The 26,800-nt window shown below is 40.5% G+C and overlaps 1 protein-coding gene across 1 annotated transcript in view; it reads left to right on the forward strand.

Moving 5' to 3' along the window:
* Positions 1–5,622: 5,622 nt before the first annotated feature.
* The window catches only part of snRNP-U1-70K (small ribonucleoprotein particle U1 subunit 70K), a 128,086-nt gene continuing 106,908 nt past the window's right edge, over positions 5,623–26,800 (forward strand). The window contains exons 1-2 of the mRNA XM_070087086.1: positions 5,623–5,798; positions 11,257–11,365. Coding sequence (XP_069943187.1) covers positions 5,655–5,798; positions 11,257–11,365 — 253 coding nt within the window. The 5' untranslated portion in view covers positions 5,623–5,654. The remainder of the gene's footprint in view (positions 5,799–11,256; positions 11,366–26,800) is intronic.

Below are 26,800 nucleotides of genomic sequence, written 5' to 3' on the forward strand. Positions count from 1 at the left end.
TTACATTGCTTCACCACTCTCTTAACCTCTCTCTTTTTCTCCATATACTCTTCCCTCCTTGCATCACTTCTACTTTGTAAAAACTTCTCATATGCTAACTTTTTCTCCCTTACTACTCTCTTTACATCATCATTCCACCAATCGCTCCTCTTCCCTCCCGCACCCACTTTCCTGTAACCACAAACTTCTGCTGAACACTCTAACACTACATTTTTAAACCTACCCCATACCTCTTCGACCCCATTTCCTATGCTCTCATTAGCCCATCTATCCTCCAATAGCTGTTTATATCTTACCCTAACTGCCTCCTCTTTTAGTTTATAAACCTTCACCTCTCTCTTCCCTGATGCTTCTATTCTCCTTGTATCCCATCTACCTTTTACTCTCAGTGTAGCTACAACTAGAAAGTGATCTGATATATCTGTGGCCCCTCTATAAACATGTACATCCTGAAGTCTACTCAACAGTCTTTTATCTACCAATACATAATCCAACAAACTACTGTCATTTCGCCCTACATCATATCTTGTATACTTATTTATCCTCTTTTTCTTAAAATATGTATTACCTATAACTAAACCCCTTTCTATACAAAGTTCAATCAAAGGGCTCCCATTATCATTTACACCTGGCACCCCAAATTTACCTACCACACCCTCTCTAAAAGTTTCTCCTACTTTAGCATTCAGGTCCCCTACCACAATTACTCTCTCACTTGGTTCAAAGGCTCCTATACATTCACTTAACATCTCCCAAAATCTCTCTCTCTCCTCTGCATTCCTCTCTTCTCCAGGTGCATACACGCTTATTATGACCCACTTCTCGCATCCAACCTTTACTTTAATCCACATAATTCTTGAATTTACACATTCATATTCTCTTTTCTCCTTCCATAACTGATCATTTAACATTACTGCTACCCCTTCCTTTGCTCTAACTCTCTCAGATACTCCAGATTTAATCCCATTTATTTCCCCCCACTGAAACTCCCCTACCCCCTTCAGCTTTGTTTCGCTTAGGGCCAGGACATCCAACTTCTTTTCATTCATAACATCAGCAATCATCTGTTTCTTGTCATCCGCACTACATCCACGCACATTTAAGCATCTCAGTTTTATAAAGTTTTCTTCTTCTCTTTTTTAGTAAATGTCTACAGGAGAAGGGGTTACTAGCCCATTGCTCCCGGCATTTTAGTCGCCTCATACGACACGCATGGCTTACGGAGGAAAGATTCTTTTCCACTTCCCCATGGACAATAGAAGAAATAAAGAAGAACAAGAACTATTTAGAAAAAGGAGAAAAACCTAGATGTATGTATATATATATGCATGTGCGTGTCTGTGAAGTGTGACCAAAGTGTAAGTAGGAGTAGCAAGATATCCCTGTTATCTAGCGTGTTTATGAGACAGAAAAAGAAACCAGCAATCCTACCATCATGCAAAACAGTTACAGGTTTCTGTTTCACAGTCATCTGGCAGGACGGTAGTACTTCCCTGGGTGGTTGCTGTCTACCAACCTACTACCTGAAAAATATGTGCAGGAATTCAAGGAGTACATAGACAGTGAAGGACTGAAACCTGAACAAGTGTTTAATTGTGATGAAACAGGCCTGTTTTGGAAGAAAATGTCAAGCAGGACCTACATTACTCAGGAGGAAAAGGCACTCCCAGGACATACGCCTGTGAAAGACAGGCTTACTCTTCTCATGTGTTCCAATGCTAGTGGTGATTGCAAAGTGAAGCCTTTATTAGTGTATCACTCGGAAACTCTCAGAGCATTCAGGCAAAAGAATATCCTCAAGGCTAATTTGTGTGTGCTGTGGAGGGCAAACAGTAAGGCATGGGTCACTAGGGACTTTTTCTATGACTGGTTACACCAAGCATTCGCCCCCACTGTGAAAAATTACCTAATGAAAATAAATTAGACCTTAAGTGCCTCCTGGTGTTAGACAATGCCCCTGGTCATCCTACAGACTTGGCAGAGCGACTTTGCGGGGACATGAGCTTCATTGAGATCAAGTTTTTGCCTCCTAATACCACTCCTCTCCTGCAGCCCATGGACCAGCAGGTCATTTCAGACTTCAAAAAATTGTACACAAAAGCTCCGTTTGAAAGGTGCTTTGTAGTGACCTCAGAAACTCAGTTGACTCTAAGAGAGTTTTGGAGAGATCACTTTAATATCCTCAATTGTGTAAACCTTATAGGTAAGGCTTGGGAGGGAGTGACTAAGAGGACCTTGAACTCTGCTTGGAAGAAACTGTGGCCAGAATGTGTAGACAAAAGGGATTTTGAAGGATTTGAGGCTAATCCTGAGAGGTGTATGCCATTTGAGGAATCAATTGTGGCATTGGGGAAGTCCTTGGGGTTGGAGGTTAGTGGGGAGGATGTGGAAGAGTTGGAGGAGGAGGACAATGAAGAACTAACCACTGATGAGCTGCTAGATCAACTTCAACAGCAAGAGGCCAGACCTGAGGAAACTGCTTCGGAGGAGGGGAGAGAGAAATTGAAGAAGTTGCCTACTTCAAAGATTAAGGAAATCTGTGCAATGTCGCTTAAAGTGCAAACCTTTATGGATGAAAATCACCCTCAGACAGCTATTGCAAGCCGTGCTGGTGACTATTACACTGACAATGTTGTGAAAAACTTTAGGAATGTCATAAAGGAATGAGAGGTACAGAACTCTATGGACAGATATGTTGTGCGACAGAAGTCCAGTGACTCTGAAGCTGGTCCTAGTGGCATTAAAAGAAGAAGGGAAGTAACCCCGGAAAAGGACTTGACACCTCAAGTCGTAATGAAAGGAGATTCCCCTTCTGAACACTAAGACCATCCATACTCTCCCCTCCTCCCATCCCATCAGTCATCACCAGATCTTCAATGAAGGTAACTGTGCATGTCTTCTTCAGTTTGTGTGTATTAAAATTAATATTTCATGTGGTAAATTTTTTTTTTCATACTTTGGGGTGTCTTGCACGGATTAATTTGATTTCCATTATTTCTTATGGGGAAAATTCATTCGCCTAACGATAAATTCGCCTAACATTGAGCTCTCAGGAACGGATTAATAGCGTTATGCGAGGGTCCACTGTATCAGACACCACAACAATATCATCCATGTACGCTGCCGTGCCTTCAAGTCCTTTAATAGCCTGATGGATAAGTTTCTGGAATGAAGAGGGGGAGTTTTTCATTCCGAAGGGGGTAACTGTATATTGATAAAGACCTCCTGGAATTATGAAGGCAGAGATTTCCTTCGCCTTATCCGTTAAAGGTACCTGATGGTAACCTTTAAGGAGATCTAACTTGGACACAAAAGTAGCCTTACCCACAAAGTCGATTACGTCATCTAGACGAGGAAGAGGGTAACCATCTGTGATTGTGACCTCATTCACCTTACGGTAGTCTGTACACATACGAAACCCTCCATCAGCTTTTTTAACAAGGATGCACGGTGAAGCCCATGGACTAGACTCCTCCTCCACTAATCCATGGTCTAACAGAAATTCTACTTCCTGCTGAAGTAGCCTCTGCTTTTCAGGATTAGCTCTGTAGGGGGAGGAGTCTGATGTGCCATCTCTTCTTCTCGAAGTTTGTCGGTGATCAGTGAACGTAGTTGCGCAGCTGTGAGAGTGCGTTCGTAATCAATGCCAATGGAACGAGCAATTTGCCAACAATGCTGTAGGGACAATTTAGGTAGGTTAAACAAGGTATATGCCAACACCGGACGTCTGACTCGTCTAGGTGGCATACCACAATGTATAAGTTATTTGCTATGCACAGTATGATTGCAGAATACCCCAACATAACACGTTATTTGCAGAACACGCTTAGCTATGCACAGTATGATTGCCGAATATGCATACAAGGTGGATACGCAATAGCAAAGCTGACTATAAAATCTTCACACCAAACAGGCTAGTAGCGAGCTGTAAAACGATCACACAATAGCAAGGCTGACCATAACAAAGCAACTGACACGCAAAGTTTGTAAAGCGTTGGCAAAGCTAATGCAATGCCAGACAGCAAGCTACACACTGTTCCACAAGATTGACCGTAGCGAAGCGAGCACACTGAACAGGCTAGTAGCGAGCTGTAAAACGATCACACAATAGCAAGGCTGACCATAGCAAAGCAGCTGACATGCAAAGTTTGTAAAGCGTTGGCAAAGCTAATGCAATGCCAGACAACAAGCTACACAATGTTCCTGCTTCCAACTTCACCCTAGGCTCAACCCTTTCTCTAAGTCCAGCTCCAGCTCTCGGACAGGCTACCCACATTACAACCCAGGAGTCCAAATGGCCTGTTATCCTGGGTGTAAAGGGAGCAATATAAACACAGCACAGAACTTTTGACTTATATTATCCTTCACCAATTTAGAACAGAAGTATGTACACTATATACACTATGTACAGCGATAGGTATTAGTGCATTCCACGGTAAGCAAGGCAGAATAGAAGCCACTAGAGAGCAGACCGTGCTTCAACCAGCTCTAGAATGGGAATGACAAGGGCAGACAGGAGAGTGGTACCCACATAACCTCTGCAATTGCCAAAACCATCTTCTTATTGGATGGAACCTGGTTACTGGTTGAACGACGGGGCCCCATCATCAACCCTCAGTTACCTGGTTCACCGGTTGGGGAAAATAGCCTGTGAATGAGGGTGTGTACATGCGCCGAATAAAGGTTACGTACTCTTTGCATGCCACATTTCGTATGCTATTTATGGTTGTATTCTAGTTTTCCTGGTCTCATTTTATAGAATGGAAGACATGTTACAGAAATTGAGATGATTTTGATTGGTTTCACAATGAGCTCAATTTCAAGGTACTTTTCAAAATAGCAGAAATGTTTGATTTTTGCCAAAGTTCAAAAGTAAACAAATCATGCCACGCGTCCAATACACGTCAGCTGGTGAGTGTAATATTCTTTCACAAGTGCGCTGTTATTATTTATACCATTTCTAAACTGATGCACACTACTATTATGTAGTAGTCTGCATAATGGTAAATCTTCTATTTTTTGTGAGAATAAAAATTCAGAGTGGAAAGCAAAAGAAATGTAAGAGAGGCGTGGCGACACGACTAATGAACAGAAAAATTTTTATTTTAGTGCAGGGAATGTCTGTCTTGTTTATTCTGGACCCTGTTTGGAAATTGGCATCTTTTGAAATTGCGTGAAATTGGAAAAATTGCCAATTTCTGACCACTTTATTGGATAGTTGAAATCGGTAAATGGGTGGTTTCTTGTACTCATTTGATAGAAAAAATGGAGTTCTAGTGAAATAGTTATGATTTTTGTCGACTGGTATATTGGAATTGGCTGAAAATAGGGCTCAAAGTGGACAAAATCGCTGATGCATAAACATAGTCGAGATCGTTAACTTCACGAGAGCATAATTCCGTAAGTTTTCCATCAAATTTCACACTTTTGGTGCCATAATGATCGGGAAAAGATTCTCTATCATTTCATATGAATTTTTTTTTTTTTTTTCCGAAAAATTTCCGACCCTGAGAACAAGTTTAGGAGAGGGCCTGCCGACCCTGAAAGGGTTAAATTGAGGGTTTACTGCATGTGTATCAAGGGCCTATTTTCACTTGGAAACTGCTTGTTTTTCATATTTAATGAATAGTTCTTCTCTTTTTTTATTTCAGAAAATGACTCAGTATTTACCGCCAAATTTACTGGCGCTGTTTGCGCCAAGAGACCCCATCCCGTATCTTCCACCAGTTGACAAGTTGACATGGGAGAAGAGGACAGATGGCTACTCTGGTTTAGCTAATTTAATACAAAAATTTGAGGTGAGAAGCTTTCAAAGTATTTATAACCCATGAAAAATGATAATTTTTATTGGTTATTGATAAATGTTTAACAGTAAAGATGGGTCATCTCTGGCTAGTGATTGTAAATGTAGTTCATCTTTGATGTGGCACAATTTGTGTTGCATGTTCTGCTATAGTCAGATGTTGCCTTTTCTTGATAGTTAACAGAACCAGCCATATCCCACTGTGGCAGGGTGACCTTAAAAAGAAAAATTAAAGTTTCTGTTTTTAAATTTAGTAATGTATACAGAAGGGGTTACTAGCTCCTTGTTCCTGGCAATTTAGTCACCTCTTATGACACACACTTCCCCCATGGTTAAAAACTAATGTATATAAAAAAGTAATTTATTATTCTTTACTTTGATGTAAAAAAGGGAATGAAGCAAATTAAAAACTTATTGTTCATTATAGACTTGATACCAGATGCTCTAGCATTTTTTCTACTAGTGGAACAAAAATTTTAATTGTAGAAAAATTATGACCTGCTGAAGTCAGATAATGGTCTTTTGCTATTATCATGATGTTTGGCAGTACCATCAATTGCCTAGGTAAGTACATATGAAATGTATAGTATGCAAATTGTTTCACTTGCCAGGAGCTTTGTCAAGTGTTGGTGTACATTTAACATTAGTGAAGTGTAACCAGGAACTGTCTTGAGGCCCTGCAATGCAGGTGTCGCCTAATAATTATCTAAGAATCTGTAAATTCTATTAAATTTTTTTTGCTACTCTGCTCTTGCTCCTCATTTGACCACTATATATCTTCTCACTGCCCAGTTGTGTACACTAAGGATTGACAAAAATTCTGGCGAGTGAAATGTAGCCTGCAACAAAGCTTCCTAAATGTTGCACGTGTCCACATACCTAGGAGATAAAACAGCATAGTATAATAACTTAATTGTTTGTTAAGCTTTATATATTAATTTCTTAGCTACGTTAGTGATTTATTTTTAAAACTCCAGCTGTTTCCCAACAAAGTAGGGTAACCTCCCCCCCCCCCCCCTCAAAAAAAAAAAAGTGGAAAAGTGCATTCACTTCCATTCATTCAATTACTCTTTTACCAAAAGCATGTTGGCATCACAGTTCAGGTGGCTCTCTGAACTGCAGAATCCTCACCCCTCCAGAGTGCACACACTGTACTTATCACCTCCAGGATTCAAGTCTGCCCAACTGATTTCTTTTAATTCATTCATAAATTTTACCTTGCTCACTCTCCAACAGCATGAGAGGTCACAAACACCACAAAGAAAGAGACAATAAAACCATGAAAAACACCTAGAAAATGCCTCGGTCACAAAGGGAACGGCTAACTTCTGACATAAGGTCAGAAGTTAGCCATTTCCTTCATGCACAGTGTGGGGGCAGGATATTTATACTGCGCACAGCCATCCACTCATGTCTAGGCAAAAATTTGCTTCTCACTTCATATTTCAAGGCGCTATGGTTTACACACACATCTACATAAGCAGCTCTTTTCTGAATCACTTTAATCTTCGAAACTGACGATGAAAGGATTAATTTCCTTCTTTTACATGACCTCCCAAATTCCTCCAACTTTTGCAACATTTTTTACAATCCCCATACATAAACATGTAAAACAGTCATGGGGACATCACAAGTACCTGTCTAAGGCCTACTTTTATTGGAAAATGCTGTAATCACTATTGTATTGTTCAATTTCATTAATTTAGTCTTAATTATAAAAAGGCACAATACTGTGACTGACAGTATTGGATCAAAATGTCATCACAAGTTTCATTGTCTTTTGTGCAGGTTGTGTGTGTGTTTAGTCTATTATGTTAAAATGTTAATATAATATTTGTACAGTAATTTGATTTTTTCAAATCTCCATAGGCATTTTGAAATGTTCATACTACTTTTTTTTTTTTAATTAACACATTGGCCATTTCCCACCAAGGCAGGGTGGCCTGAAAAAGAAGAACTTTTATCATCATTCACTCCATCACTGTCTTGCCAGAGGCATCCTTACACTACAGTTATAAAACTGCAACATTAACACTCCTCCTTCAGAGTGCAGGCACTGTACTTCTCGCCTCCAGGACTCGAGTCCGACCTGCCGGTTTCCCTGAATCTCTTCGTAAGTGTTACACAAATAACCCACACATAGAAGAGAGGAGCTTACGACGACGTTTCGGTCCAACTTGATCATTTACAAAGTCACAATAACGAAAAGGAGAGCAGGATGGGTATGTACAGTGGACCCCCGCATAGTGATTTTAATCCGTGCAAGAGGGCTCATTGTTATGCGAAATGATCGGTATGCGAATGAATTTTCCCCATAAGAAATAATGGAAATCAAATTAATCCGTGCAAGACACCCAAAAGTATGAAAAAAAAAAAATTACCACATGAAATGTTAATTTTAATACACACAAACTGAAAAAGGCATGCACAATTACATGACACTTACTTTTATTGAAGATCTGGTGATGATTGATGGGATGGGAGGAGGGGAGAGAGAGTGTTAGTGTTTAGAAGGGGAATCCCCTTCCATTAAGACTTGAGGTGTCGAGTCCTTTTCTGGGGTTACTTCCCTTCTTCTTTTAATGCCACTAGGACCAGCTTCAGAGTCACTGGACTTCTTTCGCACAACATATCTGTCCATAGTGGCCTGTACCTCTCGTTCCTTTATGACTTCCCTAAAGTGTTTCACAACATTGTCAGTGTAATAGTCACCAGCACGGCTTGCAATAGCTGTGTGAGGGTGATTTTCATCCATGAAGGTTTGCACTTCAAGCCACTTTGCACAGATTTCCTTAATCTTTGTAGTAGGCAATTTCTTCAATTTCTCTCTCCCCTCCTTCGAACCAGTTTCCTCAGGTCTGGCCTCTTGCTGTTGAAGTTGATCTATCAGCTCATCAGTGGTTAGTTCTTTATTGTCCTCCTCCACCAACTCTTCCACATCATCCCCACTAACCTCCAACCCCAAGGACTTTCCCAATGCCATAATGGATTCCTCAACTGGCATAGGATTCTCAGGGTTAGCCTCAAGCCCTTCAAAATCCCTTTGGTCTACACATTCTGGCCACAGTTTCTTCCAAGCAGAGTTCAAGGTCTTCTTAGTCACTCCCTCCCAAGCCTTACCTATAAGGTTTACACAATTGAGGATATTAAAGTGCTCTCTCCAAAACTCTCTTAGAGTCAGTTGAGTTTCTGAGGTCACTACAAAGCACCTTTCAAACAGAGCTTTTGTGTACAGTTTTTTGAAGTTTGCAATAACCTGCTGGTCCATGGGCTGCAGGAGAGGAGTGGTATTAGGAGGCAAAAACTTGACCTTAATGAATTTCATGTCCCCATAAAGTCGCTCTGCCACGTCTGTAGGATGACCAGGGGCATTGTCTGACACCAGGAGGCACTTAAGTTCTAATTTCTTTTCAGTTAGGTAATCTTTCACATTGGGGGCAAATGCATGGTGTAACCAGTCATAGAAAAAGTCCCCAGTGACCCATGCCTTACTGTTTGCCCTCCACAGCACACACAAATTCTCCTTGAGGACATTCTTTTCCTGAACGGTCTGGGAGTTTCAGAGTGATACACTAATAAAGGCTTCACTTTGCAATCACCAGTAGCATTGGAACACATCAACAAAGTAAGCCTGTCTTTCATAGGCTTATGTCCTGGGAGTGCCTTTTCCTCCTGAGTAATGTAGGTCCTGCTTGGCATTTTCTTCCAAAACAGACCTGTTTCATCACAATTAAACACTTGTTCAGGTTTCAGTCCTTCACTTTCTATGTACTCCTTGAATTCCTGCACATATTTTTCAGCTGCTTGTGGTCCGAACTGGCAGCCTCACCATGCCTTATCACACTATGTATGCCACTACGCTTCTTAAATCTCTCAAACTAACCTTTGCTGGCCTTAAATTCACTCACATCACTAGTTGCAGGCATTTTTTTAATTAAATCCTGATGCAACTTCCTAGCCTTTTCGTTTATGATCGCTTGAGAGACGCTATCTCCTGCTAGCTGTTTTTCATTTATCCACACCAATAAGAGTCTCTCAACATCTTCCATCACTTGCGATCTGTTTCGAAAACACAGTTAAACCTTTGGCAAGAACAGCTTCCTTGATTGCCTTTCTGTTGCCCACAATAGTAGCGATGGTTGATTTGGGTTTCTTGTACAACCTGGCCAGGTCGGCGACACGCACTCCACTTTCATACTTATCAATGATCTCTTTCTTCATCTCTATAGTAATTCTCACCCTTATTGCTGTAGGGTTGGCACTAGAAGCTTTCTTGGGGCCCATGGTCACTTATTTTGCAGATAAAATCACCAAAAACACTGTAATAATACGAAATGTTCCGATTGTATGCTTGGATGTTACCGCGGAGGCTGGCTGGTAAACAATGCCACCGGCGGCACATGTGAGGCTGGCTAAGGCCACACATTGGACGCGTCTCGGACGAACAGCGGTGAGCGGGTTTTTGAGCGGTATGCGAGGCAAAATTTTTGCGATAAAAGCGAGCGGTATGCGGATTAAACGTTATGTGATGCCGACGGTATGCGGGGGTCCACTGTATAGGCACGAGGTGGTAATAATAGTAGTAGTGGAGGTGGAAGGAAGTAGTAGTGGGGAGGTAGTAAGAGTAGGAGGGGCCAGTCAGATACTAAGAAAGAGGAGCACTGCAAGGGAGCTAAGTGCCCACAGAGGGTAAGAGCAAGAACACCGAGGGAGGGGGAGGAATAAATAAATAGAGAAGGAACAGATACACAGAGCAGAAGAAAGACAACCCAGAGGAGAAAAAGGAAAGAGGAAAGGGGAAGAGGGAGAAGAAGAAAAAAGGAGGAATCAGGTTTGGTCATGAGTGTTCTGAAGTTTGGAGCATTTTACAATGTAGTGGGAGAGGAAGGCATCTACAGAGACGAAGCCGGAACTAAGATTCATACAAGGAAAGTTGTGTATTAGGTAGGATTCAACCAGATGGTGACTGTTACAGTTGGAAGTAGGGAAGACAGTTTTAGCAGAAGACCAGTCAATAGGATGGCTGTGATCTCTTGACGTGACAAAAAGAGCAGTGTTAGTGTCAGCAAGCTTCACACCCTTGTAAGAGCATTGGTATAACTGTACTCTCATACAATCCCCTCTTTGCTTCTGTGGACAAAGTTCTTGATATCTACAGACTTCTCAGTGCACCACTTACCTTTGTTCCTTTGTAATTACAACATTAATATTTTACAGACAGTTTTAGAATTAAGTTTCTTGTATGTTTAGTCTGTAGTTAAAATACCTCATTCTTTATTAAAAAAAAAATGTACTATGTAAAGTTTTTATGACATTGGTGGAAGAAAGTGGGACTTGCTGCTTCTGCTACTTCTTGTATGGTTGATGATATTGTATTCTTAGTGATGCTTTTGTGTCTTTGCTCTTTGTTTACAATGTATATACTTTGCATATACATAATTAAATTTTGACAGGACCCAAAGGACACCCCTCCTCCTACAAGGGTGGAAACTCGAGAAGAGCGACTGGAGCGGAAGCGAAGAGAGAAAGCAGAACAGATGCAATACAAATTAGAACAAGACAGTACAGGTCCTCCATCACAAATCCGGCATCATTGGGACCTGTAGTGTGCCTGATTACTGAGTTTGCCGAATTACAGAGTGGTTAAGTTTGAATACACTTAATAAAATTAACCAACTTGACTTACACAGTTCATTGAACATCGGCAAAAATCGAACATTTCCGCTACTTTGAGCTCAATTTCAAGGTACTTTTCGTCATGAAAGCAATCAAAATCATGTCTATTTCTGTAATATATCTTCCATTATATCAAATGAGTCCAAAAAATGAGAATACAACCATAAAAACCATACGAAAATATACTGCAAAGAGGCGGCTAATGGCTGAGAAGTGAACTCCCTTATTTATCGTCCGTCATTTTTATTTTTGTTGTACGTTAAGAAGCATCTTTCCATCATACATTGCCCAAGTTTCAATGAGATAGCCCAACAAACAACCGAGAAAAAAAAAATATTTACCAAAAATCATATATGGCAAGCCCAAGCCAGGTACTGGAAATAAGTCACTTTGTCTGACTTTTCTGGGTTATCCTAGGTTCTCTATACATACACTGCTATGTATGATAATCTATGTAACTGTATTTGTGTATATCTGAATAAACTTATTTACTTCTAGTCTGTCAACTGAGTACAAGAAACCGCCCATTCACTTATTTCAACTACCCAATAAAGTGGTCAGAAATTGGCAATTTGGCCGATTTCACACGAATTTCAACAGATGCCAATTTCAAAATAGTGTCCAGAATAAACAATGTAGACATTTCTGGCACTAAAATAACATTTTCTCTGTTCATTAGTCACAGCTACAGGCCCCTCTTATATTACTCTTGCTTACCATTTGGAATTTTTATTCACAAAAAAAAAATAAAAGATTTACTGTTATGCAGACTACTGCATTATTGTAATAATTGTATAAATAATGTCAATCCATTCTTGACTCCGTACTGGAATTTGGACTGGCAGGCGGACAGGTATTGGACGGTGACGTCATTTGTTTACTCTTGAGCTTCGCTAAAGAATAGAACATTTTCGCTACTGTGAGCGCAATTTCAAGGTACTTTTCGTCATGAAAGCAATCAAAATCATATCTATTTCTGTAATATATCTTTCATTCTATCAAATGAGACCGAAAAAATGAGAATATAACCATAACAACCATACAAAAATATACCGCTAAGCGGCCGCTAATGGCTGAGAAGTGAACTCCGCTATTTATGGTCTGATTTCTTTCATTTTTGGTGTACGTGAAGAAGTATCTTTCCATCATACATTGCCCAAGTTTGAATAAGATAACCCAACAAACAACTGAGAAAATAATAATAATAATAATAATAATAATAATAATAATAATAATAATAATAATAATATCTTTATTTACTACACGTACATGTACAAGGTATACAGGCCTAGCTGACATCAGTAAGTAAGTAAGTAAGTTTATTCAGGTATACACAAATACAGTTACATAGAATTATCATACATAGCAGCATATGTGTAGAGAACCTGGGATAACCCAAAAAAGTCAGACACAGTGACTTATTTCCATTGGGGTCCTTTTACCTTATTATTATAATATAAATGTTATAATATTTTCTTATTATTCTATAAAGAAGATAACATCTTATTATCATACTAAAAAGACTATCTACTACACGAGGGTCATTAAGACTATCTACAATACGAGGGTCACTATCTACAATACGAGTGACATACTACTGTATAGAAAGGCACTTGTTATGCTGAGTATTTCAAGAAAATTAGGTCAGTGTCCCAGGATAACACCCACACTAGTCGACTAACACCCAGGTACCCATTTACTGATGGGTAAACATAGACAACAGGTGTAAAGAAACACGCCTAATGTTTCTACCCTGGCTGGGAATCAAATATTTACCAAAAATCATATATGGCTAACCTAAGCCAGGTAATAAAAATAAGCCACGTTGACTTTTATGGTGTTATCCTAGGTTCTCTATACATATGCTGCTATGTGTGATAATCTATAGAGAGAAAATAACTTTTTTGTGTCATGTTTATGGTGGAGTACAAGTGTATATCATAGTTAGCCCTGTGCTATACTCCGTTTTCTCTAATATAAGTCCCCAAGACAAGGATAGGAGAATGGTATTTGTTTATCATATCCTCTTCATAACTCTGTCGAACTGCTCGGTGTTATGCCAAATATTATTCATTCTGGAACATTTAACATATTTTATGTTATTTATATTGTTTGTTATGTCATATTAGAGTAATTGTGATAGGCAAATAAGCTCTAGTGTTGATATTAGAGTAATAATAAAGCATATTCTGCTGCTTCATGAGACTGAGCTCATGACAACTGACAGTGGCTTCAAAGCCTTTAATGGATAATGTACTGTGTCGGTGCTTTACATAATGAGAAGCATTTCTTTCATTCACTGGAACCATGACTAGGGCTAAAAGTAAGCGGGTTAAAACAATAAATGGAGAAAAAGAAATTGGAATGACTTATGCAGCAAGTAGCACCACCAAACAGTACCAGCAGGTTGGTGTGGCGACCCTGGAAATTTGAAATTATGCTAGCCAAAATTAGTGCCGAATAACTGAAGGAACCGAATAACTGATTGCCGGATTTGTGATGGCGGACCTGTACAGAGTGAGTGAGAGAGTGTGAGTGAGAGAGTGTGAGTGAGAGAGTGTGAGTGAGAGAGTGTGAGTGAGAGAGTGTGAGTGAGAGAGTGTGAGTGAGAGAGTGTGAGTGAGAGAGTGTGAGTGAGAGAGTGTGAGTGAGAGAGTGTGAGTGAGAGAGTGTGAGTGAGAGAGTGTGAGTGAGAGAGTGTGAGTGAGAGAGTGTGAGTGAGAGAGTGTGAGTGAGAGAGTGTGAGTGAGAGAGTGTGAGTGAGAGAGTGTGAGTGAGAGAGTGTGAGTGAGAGAGTGTGAGTGAGAGAGTGTGAGTGAGAGAGTGTGAGTGAGAGAGTGTGAGTGAGAGAGAGTGTGAGTGAGAGAGAGTGTGAGTGAGAGAGAGTGTGAGTGAGAGAGAGTGTGAGAGAGAGAGTGTGAGTGAGAGAGAGTGTGAGTGAGAGTGTGAGTGAGTGAGAGAGAGAGTGAGTGAGAGAGTGTGAGTGAGAGAGAGTGTGAGTGAGAGAGAGTGTGAGTGAGAGAGAGTGTGAGTGAGAGTGTGAGTGAGTGAGAGTGTGAGTGAGTGAGAGTGTGAGAGAGTGTGAGTGTGAGAGAGAGTGTGAGAGAGTGAGAGTGTGAGTGAGAGAGAGTGTGAGTGAGAGTGTGAGTGAGAGTGTGAGTGAGAGAGTGTGAGTGAGTGTGAGAGTGAGTGAGAGTGAGTGAGTGAGTGAGAGAGAGTGTGAGTGAGAGAGAGTGTGAGTGAGAGAGAGTGTGAGTGAGAGAGAGTGTGAGTGAGAGAGAGTGTGAGTGAGAGAGAGTGTGAGTGAGAGAGAGTGTGAGTGAGAGAGAGTGAGTGAGAGAGTGTGAGTGAGAGAGAGTGTGAGTGAGAGAGAGTGTGAGCGAGAGAGAGTGCGAGCGAGAGAGAGTGCGAGCGAGAGAGAGTGCGAGCGAGAGAGAGTGCGAGCGAGAGAGAGTGCGAGCGAGAGAGAGTGCGAGCGAGAGAGAGTGCGAGAGAGAGAGAGTGAGAGCGAGAGAGAGTGCGAGCGAGAGAGAGAGAGAGAGTGAGAGAGTGCGAGAGAGAGTGCGAGAGTGAGAGAGAGAGAGAGTGCGAGAGAGAGTGCAGGAGAGAGAGAGTGCAGGAGAGAGAGAGTGCGAGAGAGAGAGTGCGAGAGAGAGAGTGCGAGAGAGAGTGCGAGAGAGAGAGAGAGTGCGAGAGTGTGTGTGTGTGTGCGTGTGTGTGTGCATGCGTGCATGCGTGCATGCGTGTGCGTGCGTGCGTGCGTGCGTGCGTGCCATCCATGGTTGCTGCTTTGGTGACTAATTTTGTTGGATTTTCTTTTTTGTATAGAATTATTTTTCAGATTACGCTTATTTGGTCTTTCCTAGCTTCATAACTTTATTGTTATTTTGATTAAATTGCAATAACTATATATTTTTCTATTCCCAAAAGCTGTCAGTCTTCCTGCAGCCTTCATTCATCTTCATTTGTGTTTTCATATTTTTTTATTTTATTAGCACACTGGTCGATTCCCACCAAGGCAGGGTGGCCCGAAAAAGAAAAACTTTCACCATCATTCACTTCATCACTGTCTTGCCAGTAGGGTGCTTTACACTACAGTTTTTAAACTGCAACATTAACACCCCTCCTTCAGAGTGCAGGCACTGTACTTCTCCAGGACTCAAGTCCGGCCTGCCGGTTTCCCTGAATCCCTTCATAAATGTTACTTTGCTCACACTCCAACAGCACGTCAAGTATTAAAAACCATTTGTCTCCATTCACTCCTATCAAACACGCTCACGCATGCCTACTGGAAGTCCAAGCCCCTTGCACACAAAACCTCCTTTACCCCCTCCCTCCAACCTTTCCTAGGCCAACCCCTACCCCGCCTTCCTTCCACTACAGACTGATAAACTCTTGAAGTCATTCTGTTTTGCTCCATTCTCTCTACATGTCCGAACCACCTCAACAACCCTTCCTCAGCCCTCTGGACAACAGTTTTGGCAATCCCGCACCTCCTCATAACTTCCAAACTACGAATTCTCTGCATTATATTCACACCACACATTGCTCTCAGACATAACATCTCCACTGCCTCCAGCCTTCTCCTCGCTGCAACATTCATCACCCATGCTTCACACCCATATAAGAGCGTTGGTAAAACTATACTCTCATACATTCCCCTCTTTGCCTCCAAGGACAAAGTTCTTTGTCTCCACAGACTCCTAAGTGCACCGCTCACCCTTTTCCCCTCATCAATTCTATGATTCACCTCATCTTTCATAGACCCATCCGCTGACACGTCCACTCCCAAATATCTGAATACATTCACCTCCTCCATACTCTCTCCCTCCCATCTGATATCCAGTCTTTCATTGCCTAATCTTTTTGTTATCCTCATAACCTTACTCTTTCCTGTATTCACTTTTAATTTTCTTCTTTTGCACACCCTACCAAATTCATCCACCAACCTCTGCAACTTCTCTTCAGAATCTCCCAAGAGCAGTGTCATCAGCAAAGAGCAACTGTGACAACTACCACTTTGTGTGATTCTTTATCTTTTAACTCCACGCCTCTTGCCAAGACCCTCACATTTACTTCTCTTACCAACCCATCTATAAATATATTAAACAACCACGGTGACATCACACATCCCTGTCTAAGGCCTACTTTTACTGGGAAATAATCTCCCTCTTTCCTACACACACTAACTTGAGCCCCACTATCCTCGTGAAAGCTCTTCACTGCTTTCAGTAACCTACCTCCTATACCATACACCTGCAACATCTGCCACATTGCCCCCCTATCCACCCTGTCATATACCTTTTCCAAATCCATAAATGCCACAAAAACCTCTTTAGCCTTATCTAAATACTGTTCACTTGCATGTTTCACTGTAAACACCTGGTCCACACACCCCATACCTTTCCTAAAGCCTCCTTGTTAATCTGCTATCTTATTCTCCGTCTTACTCTTAATTCTTTCAATAATAATAACTACCATACACTTTACCAGGTATACTCAACAGACTTTCTTTCTTTCAACACACCGGCCGTATTCCACCGAGGCGGGGTGGCCCAAAAGGAAAAACGAAAGTTTCTCCTTTTACGTTTAGTAATATATACAGGAGAAGGGGTTACTAGCCCCTTGCTCCTGGCATTTTAGTTACCTCTTACAACACGCATGGCTTACGGAGGAAGAATTCTGATCCACTTCCCCATGGAGATAAGAGGAAATAGACAAGGACAAGAACTAGAAAGAAAATAGAAGAAAACCCAGAGGGGTATGTATATATATATGCTTGTACATGTATGTGTGTAGAGGAGAGAGAGAGATTTTGGGAAATGTTGAGTGAATGCGTGGGGAGTTTTGAATCAAGTGTGAGAGTAATGGTGGTTGGGGATTTCAATGCTAAAGTGGGTAAAAATGTTATGGAAGGAGTAGTAGGTAAATTTGGGGTGCCAGGGGTAAATGTAAATGGGGAGCCTTTAATTGAGCTATGTGTAGAAAGAAATTTGGTAATAAGTAATACATATTTTATGAAAAAGAGGATAAATAAATATACAAGGTATGATGTAGCACGTAATGAAAGTAGTTTATTAGATTATGTATTGGTGGATAAAAGGTTGATGGGTAGGCCCCAGGATGTACATGTTTATAGAGGGGCAACTGATATATCGGATCATTATTTAGTTGTAGCTACAGTTAGAGTAAGAGGTAGATGGGAAAAGAGGAAGGTGGCAACAACAAGTAAGAGGGAGGTGAAAGTGTATAAACTAAGGGAGGAGGAAGTTCGGGTGAGATATAAGCGACTATTGGCAGAAAGGTGGGCTAGTGCAAAGATGAGTAGTGGGGGGGTTGTAGAGGGTTGGAATAGTTTTAAAAATGCAGTATTAGAATGTGGGGCAGCAGTTTGTGGTTATAGGAGGGTGGGGGCAGGAGGAAAGAGGAGTGATTGGTGGAATGATGAAGTAAAGGGTGTGATAAAAGAGAAAAAGGTAGCTTATGAGAGGTTTTTACAAAGCAGAAGTGTTATAAGAAGAGCAGAGTATATGGAGAGTAAAAGAAAGGTAAAGAGAGTGGTGAGAGAGTGCAAAAGGAGAGCAGATGATAGAGTGGGAGAGGCACTGTCAAGAAATTTTAATGAAAATAAGAAAAAATTTTGGAGTGAGTTAAACAAGTTAAGAAAGCCTAGGGAAAATATGTATTTGTCAGTTAAAAACAGAGTAGGGGAGTTAGTAGATGGGAAGATGGAGGTATTGGGTAGATGGCGAGAATATTTTGAGGAACTTTTAAATGTTAAGGAAGAAACAGAGGCAGTAATTTCATGCACTGGTCAGGGAGGTATACCATCTTTTAGGAGTGAAGAAGAGCAGAATGTAAGTGTGGGGGAGGTACGTGAGGCATTACGTAAAATGAAAGGGGGTAAAGCAGCTGGAACTGATGGGATCATGACAGAAATGTTAAAAGCAGGGGGGGATATAGTGTTGGAGTGGTTGGTACTTTTGTTTAATAAATGTATGAAAGAGGGGAAGGTACCTAGGGATTGGCAGAGAGCATGTATAGTCCCTTTATATAAAGGGAAAGGGGACAAAAGAGACTGTAAAAATTATAGAGGAATAAGCTTACTGAGTATACCAGGAAAAGTGTACGGTAGGGTTATAATTGAAAGAATTAGAGGTAAGACAGAATGTAGGATTGCGGATGAGCAAGGAGGTTTTAGAGTGGGTAGGGGATGTGTAGATCAGGTGTTTACATTGAAGCATATATGTGAACAGTATTTAGATAAAGATAGGGAAGTTTTTATTGCATTTATGGATTCAGAAAAGGCATATGATAGAGTGGATAGAGGAGCAATGTGGCAGATGTTGCAAGTATATGGAATAGGTGGTAAGTTATTAAATGCTGTAAAGAGTTTTTATGAGGATAGTGAGGCTCAGGTTAGGGTGTGTAGAAGAGAGGGAGACTACTTCCCGGTAAAAGTAGGTCTTAGACAGGGATGTGTAATGTCACCATGGTTGTTTAATATATTTATAGATGGGGTTGTTAAGGAAGTAAATGCTAGGGTGTTTGGGAGAGGGGTGGGATTAAATTATGGGGAATCAAATTCAAAATGGGAATTGACACAGTTACTTTTTGCTGATGATACTGTGCTTATGGGAGATTCTAAAGAAAAATTGCAAAGGTTAGTGGATGAGTTTGGGAATGTGTGTAAAGGTAGAAAGTTGAAAGTGAACATAGAAAAGAGTAAGGTGATGAGGGTGTCAAATGATTTAGATAAAGAAAAATTGGATATCAAATTGGGGAGGAGGAGTATGGAAGAAGTGAATGTTTTCAGATACTTGGGAGTTGACGTGTCGGCGGATGGATTTATGAAGGATGAGGTTAATCATAGAATTGATGAGGGAAAAAAGGTGAGTGGTGCGTTGAGGTATATGTGGAGTCAAAAAACATTATCTATGGAGGCAAAGAAGGGAATGTATGAAAGTATAGTAGTACCAACACTCTTATATGGGTGTGAAGCTTGGGTGGTAAATGCAGCAGCGAGGAGACGGTTGGAGGCAGTGGAGATGTCCTGTTTAAGGGCAATGTGTGGTGTAAATATTATGCAGAAAATTCGGAGTGTGGAAATTAGGAGAAGGTGTGGAGTTAATAAAAGTATTAGTCAGAGGGCAGAAGAGGGGTTGTTGAGGTGGTTTGGTCATTTAGAGAGAATGGATCAAAGTAGAATGACATGGAAAGCATATAAATCTATAGGGGAAGAAAGGCGGGGTAGGGGTCGTCCTTGAAAGGGTTGGAGAGAGGGGGTAAAGGAGGTTTTGTGGGTAAGTGGCTTGGACTTCCAGCAAGCGTGCGTGAGCGTGTTAGATAGGAGTGAATGGAGACGAATGGTACTTGGGACCTGACGATCTGTTGGAGTGTGAGCAGGGTAATATTTAGTGAAGGGATTCAGGGAAACCGGTTATTTTCATATAGTCGGACTTGAGTCCTGGAAATGGGAAGTACAATGCCTGCACTTTAAAGGAGGGGTTTGGGATATTGGCAGTTTGGAGGGATATGTTGTGTATCTTTATATGTGTATGCTTCTAGACTGTTGTATTCTGAGCACCTCTGCAAAAACAGTGATAATGTGCGAGTGTGGTGAAAGTGTTGAATGATGATGAAAGTATTTTCTTTTTGGGGATTTTCTTTATTTTTTGGGTCACCCTGCCTCGGTGGGAGACGGCCGACTTGTTGAAAAAAAAAAAAAAAAAAAACATGTATGTGCAGTGTGACCTAAGTGTAAGTAGAAGTAGCAAGACATACCTGAAATCTTGCATGTTTATGAAACAGAAAAAACGACACCAGCAATCCTACCATCATGTAAAACAACTACAGGCTTTCGTTTTACACTCACTTGGCAGGATGGTAGTACCTCCCTGGGCGGTTGCTGTCTACCAACCTACTACCTAGGACTCAACAGACTTATCCCCCTATAATTTTTGCACACTCTTTTGTCCCCTTTGCCTTTATACAGAGGAACTATGCATGTTTTCTGCCAATCCCTAGATACCTTACCCTCTTCCATACATTTATTAAATAATAGCACCAACCACTCCAAAACTATATCCTCACCTGCTTTTAACATTTCTATCTTTATCCCATCAATCCCAGCTGCCTTACCCCCTTTCATTTTACCTACTGCCTCACAAACTTCCCCCACACTCACAACTGACTCTTCCTCACTCCTACTAGATGTTATTCCTCCTTGCCCTATTCATGAAATCACGGCTTCCCTATCTTCATCAACATTTAACAATTCCTCAAAATATTCCCTCCATCTTCCCAATACCTCTAACTCTCCATTTAATAACTCTCCTCTCCTATTTTTAACTGACAAATCCATTTGTTCTCTGGGCTTCCTCAACATGTTTATCTCACTCCAAAACTTTCTTATTTTCAACAAAAATTGTTGATAACATCTCACCCACTCTCTCATTTGCTCTCTTTTTACATTGCTTCACCACTCTCTTAACCTCTCTTTTTCTCCATATACTCTTCCCTCCTTGCATCACTTCTACTTTGTAAAAACTTCTCATATGCTAACTTTTTCTTCCTTACTACTCTCTTTACATTATCATTCCACCAATCGCTCCTCTTCCCTCCCGCACCCACTTTCCTATAACCACAAACTTCTGCTGAACACACTAACACTACATTTTTAAACCTTCCCCATACCTCTTCGACCCCATTGCCTATGCTCTCATTAGCCCATCTATCCTCCAATGACTGTTTATATCTTACCCTAACTGCCTCCTCTTTTAATTTATAAACTTTCACCTCTCTCTGCCCTGATGCTTCTATTCTCCTTGTATCCCATCTACCTTTTACTCTCAGTGTAGCTACAATTAAAAAGTGATCTGATATATCTGTGGGCCCCTCTATAAACATGTACATCCTGAAGTCTACTCAACAGTCTTTTATCTACTAATACATAATCCAACAAACTACTGTCATTTTGCCCTACATCATATCTTGTATACTTATTTATCCTCTTTTTCTTAAAATATGTATTACCTGTAACTAAACCCCTTTCTGTACAAAGTTCAATCAAAGGGATACCCCTTATCATTTACACCTGGCACCCCAAACTTACCTACCACACCCTCTCTAAAAGTTTCTCCTACTTTAGCATTCAGGTCCCCTACCACAATTACTCTCTCACTTGGTTCAAAGGTTCCTATACATTCACTTAACATCTCTCGAAATCTCTCTCTCTCCTCTACATTCCTCTCTTCTCCAGGTGCATACACGCTTATTATAACCCACTTATCGCATCCAACCTTTACTTTAATCCACATAATCCTTGAATTTACACATTCATATTCTCTTTTCTCCTTCCATAACTGATCCTTCAACATTATTGCTACCCCTTCCTTAGCTCTAACTCTCTCAGATACTCCAGATTTAATCCCATTTATTTCTCCCCACCGAAACTCCCCTACCCCCTTCAGCTTTGTTTCGCTTAGGGCCAGGACATCCAACTTTTTTCATTCATAACATCAGGAATCATCTGTTTCTTGTCATCTGCACTACTTCCACGTACATTCAAGCGTCCCAGTTTTATAAAGTTTTTCTTCTTTTTTTAGTAAATGTTTACAGGAGATGTTTTCATATGACATAGGTAAATAACAGTATGTGTGGAGTTAATAAAAGTATTAGTCAGAGGGCTGAAGAGGGGTTGTTGAGGTGGTTTGGTCATTTAGGGAGACTGGATCAAAGTAGGACATGGAGAGTGTATAAATCTGTAGGGGAAGGAAGGCGGGGTAGGGGTCGTCCTTAAAAAGGTTGGAGGGAGGGGGTAAAGGAGGTTTTGTGGGCAAGGGGCTTGGACTTATAGCAAGTGTGTGTGAGCTTGTTAGATAGGAGTGAATGGTATTTGGGACCTGACGATCTGTTGGAGTGTGAGCAGGGTAATATTAAGTGAAGGGATTCAGGGAAACCGGTTATTTTTATATAGCCGAACTTGAGTCCTGGAAATGGGAAGTACAATGCTTGCACTTTAAAGGAGGGGTTTGGGATATTGGCAGTTTGGAGGGATGTGTTGTGTATCTTTATACATATATGCTTCTAAACTGTTGTATTCTGAGCACCTCTGCAAAAACAGTGATTGTGTGAGTGAGGTGAAAGTGTTGAATGATGATGAAAGCATTTTCTTCTTGGGGATTTTCTTTCTTTTTGGGTCACCCTGCCTCGGTTGGAGACAGCCGACTTGTTAAAAAAATGACGACAAAGGTAGGAAATTTGATGGAAAATTTACAGAATTACACAGGCGCAAAATTAGCAGTCTCGGTGCAATTTATGCATTGGTGATTTCTCTCAATCTGAATCCTATTTTATTCCAGTCATCCTTTGTTGGTGGCAGATAGCTTGTACGTATTTAAAAAAAATGGTTTGTATTTGAGGCCTTGTATTTGTAATTGAGGGTTTAAAAAATATTTTGTATTTTTTTTCTGGATTACAATGCTGTAATGTACTGGATTACAGTACTTACTGCACTGTACTTACTTTTGTGTTATAGTTGTATTTGGACTTGTATATTTGGCCACATTACTGGGTTTGAGACAGCCGTGCTTTTATTAGTGTAAAGGTAAAAAGGATCGCCCCAAGATTCGTCAGTGCCCCAAATTTCAGTTTGGATCAGGCACTTGTGTACATAAGAACATAAGAATGGAGGAACACTGCAGGCGGCCTTCTGGCCCATACAAGGCAGGTCCTTATCAAAACGACCCCTACCCAAAGCTACCTAAGAATTTACACCGGTACCCAATGACACCAATCAAACCCAGCCCCTCCCACTCGTATATTTGTCCAGTCTCTTTTTAAAGCCACCCAAGGTCCTAGCCTCGACCACCCTACTGGGAAGATTGTTCCATGCATCTACAACTCTGTTCGAAAACCAGTACTTGCCTATACCCTTTCTGAATCTAAATTTGTCCAACTTAAATCCATTATTTCCAGTTCTTACCTGATTCAACACTCTCAGTACTTTATTAATATCTCCTTTGTTTATGCCCGTCATCCACTTGTACACTTCGATGATATCTACCCTCATTCTACATCTCTCGAGAGAGTGGAGATTTAAGGCTTTAAGTCTGTCTTCATACGGGAGATTCCTTACACAGTAAATCATTTTAGTCATTCTTCTCTATATGTTCTCCAATGAGTCTATATCCATCCTGTAGTGAGGAGACCAAAGCTGAGCGGCATAATCTAAATGAGGTCTCACTAGTGATGTACAGAGCTGTAAAATAACTTTTGGACTTCTGTTATTTTTACTTCTTGAGATAAATCCTAGTAATCTGTTAGCCTTGTTGCACACACTTAGGCACTGCTGTCTTGGCTTTAGATTTCTGCTTACCATGACTCCCAAGTCTTTTCACATTCTGTATGATCAAGCTCTACTTCACCTAGTTTACAGCTTCAAGGGTTATTTTCATTACCAAGGATCAGTACCTTACATTTATCCACATTGAACTTCATCTGCCATTTTTCAGACCAAGACATTTTGTCCAAATCCTCCTGGAGTTCATTGGTATCCTCCTGAGAATGAATTATGCGGCCTATCTTTGAAAGTGTTGAATGATGATGAAAGTATTTTCTTTTTGGGGATTTTCTTTCTTTTTTGGGTCACCCTGCCTCGGTGGGAGACGGCAGACTTGTTAAAAAAAAAAAAAAAAATCTTTGTATCAGCAAAAAAATTTGCTCATGTCACTCGTAATCCCTTCATCAGGGTCATTAATGTATATTATGAACAATAGAGGGCTTAAAACTGATCCTTGTGGAATGCCACTAATGACTAATCCCCATCCAGATTTGACCCCATTAATGGAAACACACCGCTTTCTGTTGTTAAGCCATGCCTTTATCCATGCTAGAACTTTACCTCCTATACAGTGAGTTGCCACTTTTCTTAAGAGTCTCTTGTGAGGTACACTATCGAAGGCTTTACTAAAATCCAAATAAACAATATCATATTCTTTATCACTGTCTTCTGCCTCAAATGCTCTATTGAACATCAGTAAATTTGTCAGGCAGGAACAACCTCTCGTGAACCCATGCTGAGATTCATTAATCAAATTATGCTCTTCAAGGTGACTTCTAATAATGTCAGCTATAATTGACTAATAATTTGCCTACTTATAGGTAGTAGGTTGGTAGACAGCAGCCGCCCAGGGAGGTACTACCATCCTGCCAAGTGAGTGTAAAACGAAAGCCTGTAATTGTTTACATGATGGTAGGATTGCTGGTGTCTTTTTTTTTTTTTTTGTCTCAAACATGCAAGATTTCAGGTATGTCTTGCTACATGTATGTGTAGGTCACACTACACATACGTGTACAAGCATATATGTACATACCCCTCTGGGTTTTCTTCTATTATCTTTCCAGTTCTTGTTCTTATTTCTTTCCTATTACAGTGTTCCCTCGTTTTTCGTAGTTAATCCGTTCCTGGAGCTGCTACTATTAACCATTTGAGGGTCGACAGGCCCTCTCCGAAACTCGTTCTCAGGGTCGGCCAAATTTAAAAAAAAAAAAAAATTATTTTTTCTGATGAAAAAATAGTTTTTTTTTCTAAACATTATAGGCTAAACAAAAAATTTTTAACGTCAATACTTACCGAGATATGGAGGCGTGAAATTTGCCAAAATTTGCCATCACCCGGTATTTTTCTATTTACTTTTTTATGTACTATTTTCAATTATTTTTCAATTTTTCTTTTCTGAGTAACTTTTATGGCCTCTGAGGCCAACATGCTCAGTATTTTGTAAGTTATTTCTTTTTCAATACTACACAATAAGGGCGTAAACACTGTTGTCATTATTTTGTTTACAGAAAATATTTACACAAACAAACGATATGAAATGTTGTTTATTACTATTTTTCTATATTTTCTATACACATATACAGTCACAGGGAATGTTTCTAGAAGTTCTGAAGCCTGTGGAACTCTTTGAAACATGGTGTCATGCACAGTGGTGTTTTGCACTCCTCACACATAAAACGAGTGTCTCTGCGTTGTTGTGTGCGTTTTTTTGTATGTGCACAGACGTAACACCTCTTCTGAGCCTTTTTCTTCAAAGCAGTAGCAGGCAGTTTTACCAGGAAGTGATCACCATGCTTCAGACGAGCAGGTAGTTGTTGATAATTTGGTGGGCGGTCAATTGCAGGTGCTGTTCCTTGGTACTTGAATACTATTTGTCTGATGACAGACAAACAGAATTCGCCGTACTGTGGTTTGTTTCTGGTGCTCATCTTATACATATTATAAGCATTGAGCATGGAAATGTCCAGAAGATGGAAAAACAGTTTGATGTACCACTTATAACTCTTGCGAACACAATCAGCAAACCCAATCTGCATGTCACATTTGTCCACTGAACGCATGTTGAAGGTGTAATCAATCACAGCTGCAGGTTTTAGAATGGGTTCATTTCTCTCTCTATGCTGCCTGCCACTGTCTGCCATTTCATTAGGGTGAATTGATGACAACAGTGTGACAACTCGTTTGTCATGCCACCGAAATGCCATGATGTCATTGGCAGCAAACGCCTGCACCTCACCACTACGAGTGCCAGCGTCAAACCTGGGCATATGTTTTCGATTTGCACGCACTGTGCCACACACATCTGTCATGTTCGCTCGCAAAAAATCACTGAGTGAGGGGCTTGTGTACCAGTTATCTGTATATAATATATGCCCCTTACCAAGGTATGGTTCTATCATTGTTCGAACCACATCACCTGAGATGCCCAATAACTTCCTGGTATTTTGCAATGTATAACTTCCAGTGTACACAATAATATCCAATACCAGACCACTGTAACAATCACAAAGCACAAACAACTTTATACCAAAGCGTTTCCTCTTGCTTGGTATGTACTGCTTGAAAGAGAGTCTTCCTTTGAACAGAATCAAAGACTCGTCAATTACAAGCTTCCTGAAGGGATAAAAATGCGTACTGAATTTCTGTTTCAGATACACAAACACATTCCTAATCTTATATAACCTGTCAGTTCTGTCAGGCCTGGTTTTATCTGAGAAGTGAAGCATACGTAACATTAGCACAAATCGATTCACTGGCATTATATCACTGAAACCTGGTGTTGCAATCAGGGGGTCTGTTGACCAGTATGATTTCACTTTGTGCTTATACACATGTGGCATAAGCATTATTGTGGCAAAGAAAAGATACATCTCAGCCACAGTTGCCTCCTTCTACTGGTGTAGACGTGATTTTTGTGAAAGTAATGTGTTTGCCATGGTGTACTCGTAGTGTGTGTTGCTTTCCATGACAATACTTTT

The sequence above is a fragment of the Cherax quadricarinatus genome, chromosome 20, assembly GCF_038502225.1.
Source record: "Cherax quadricarinatus isolate ZL_2023a chromosome 20, ASM3850222v1, whole genome shotgun sequence".
NCBI classification, from domain to species: domain Eukaryota; kingdom Metazoa; phylum Arthropoda; class Malacostraca; order Decapoda; family Parastacidae; genus Cherax; species Cherax quadricarinatus.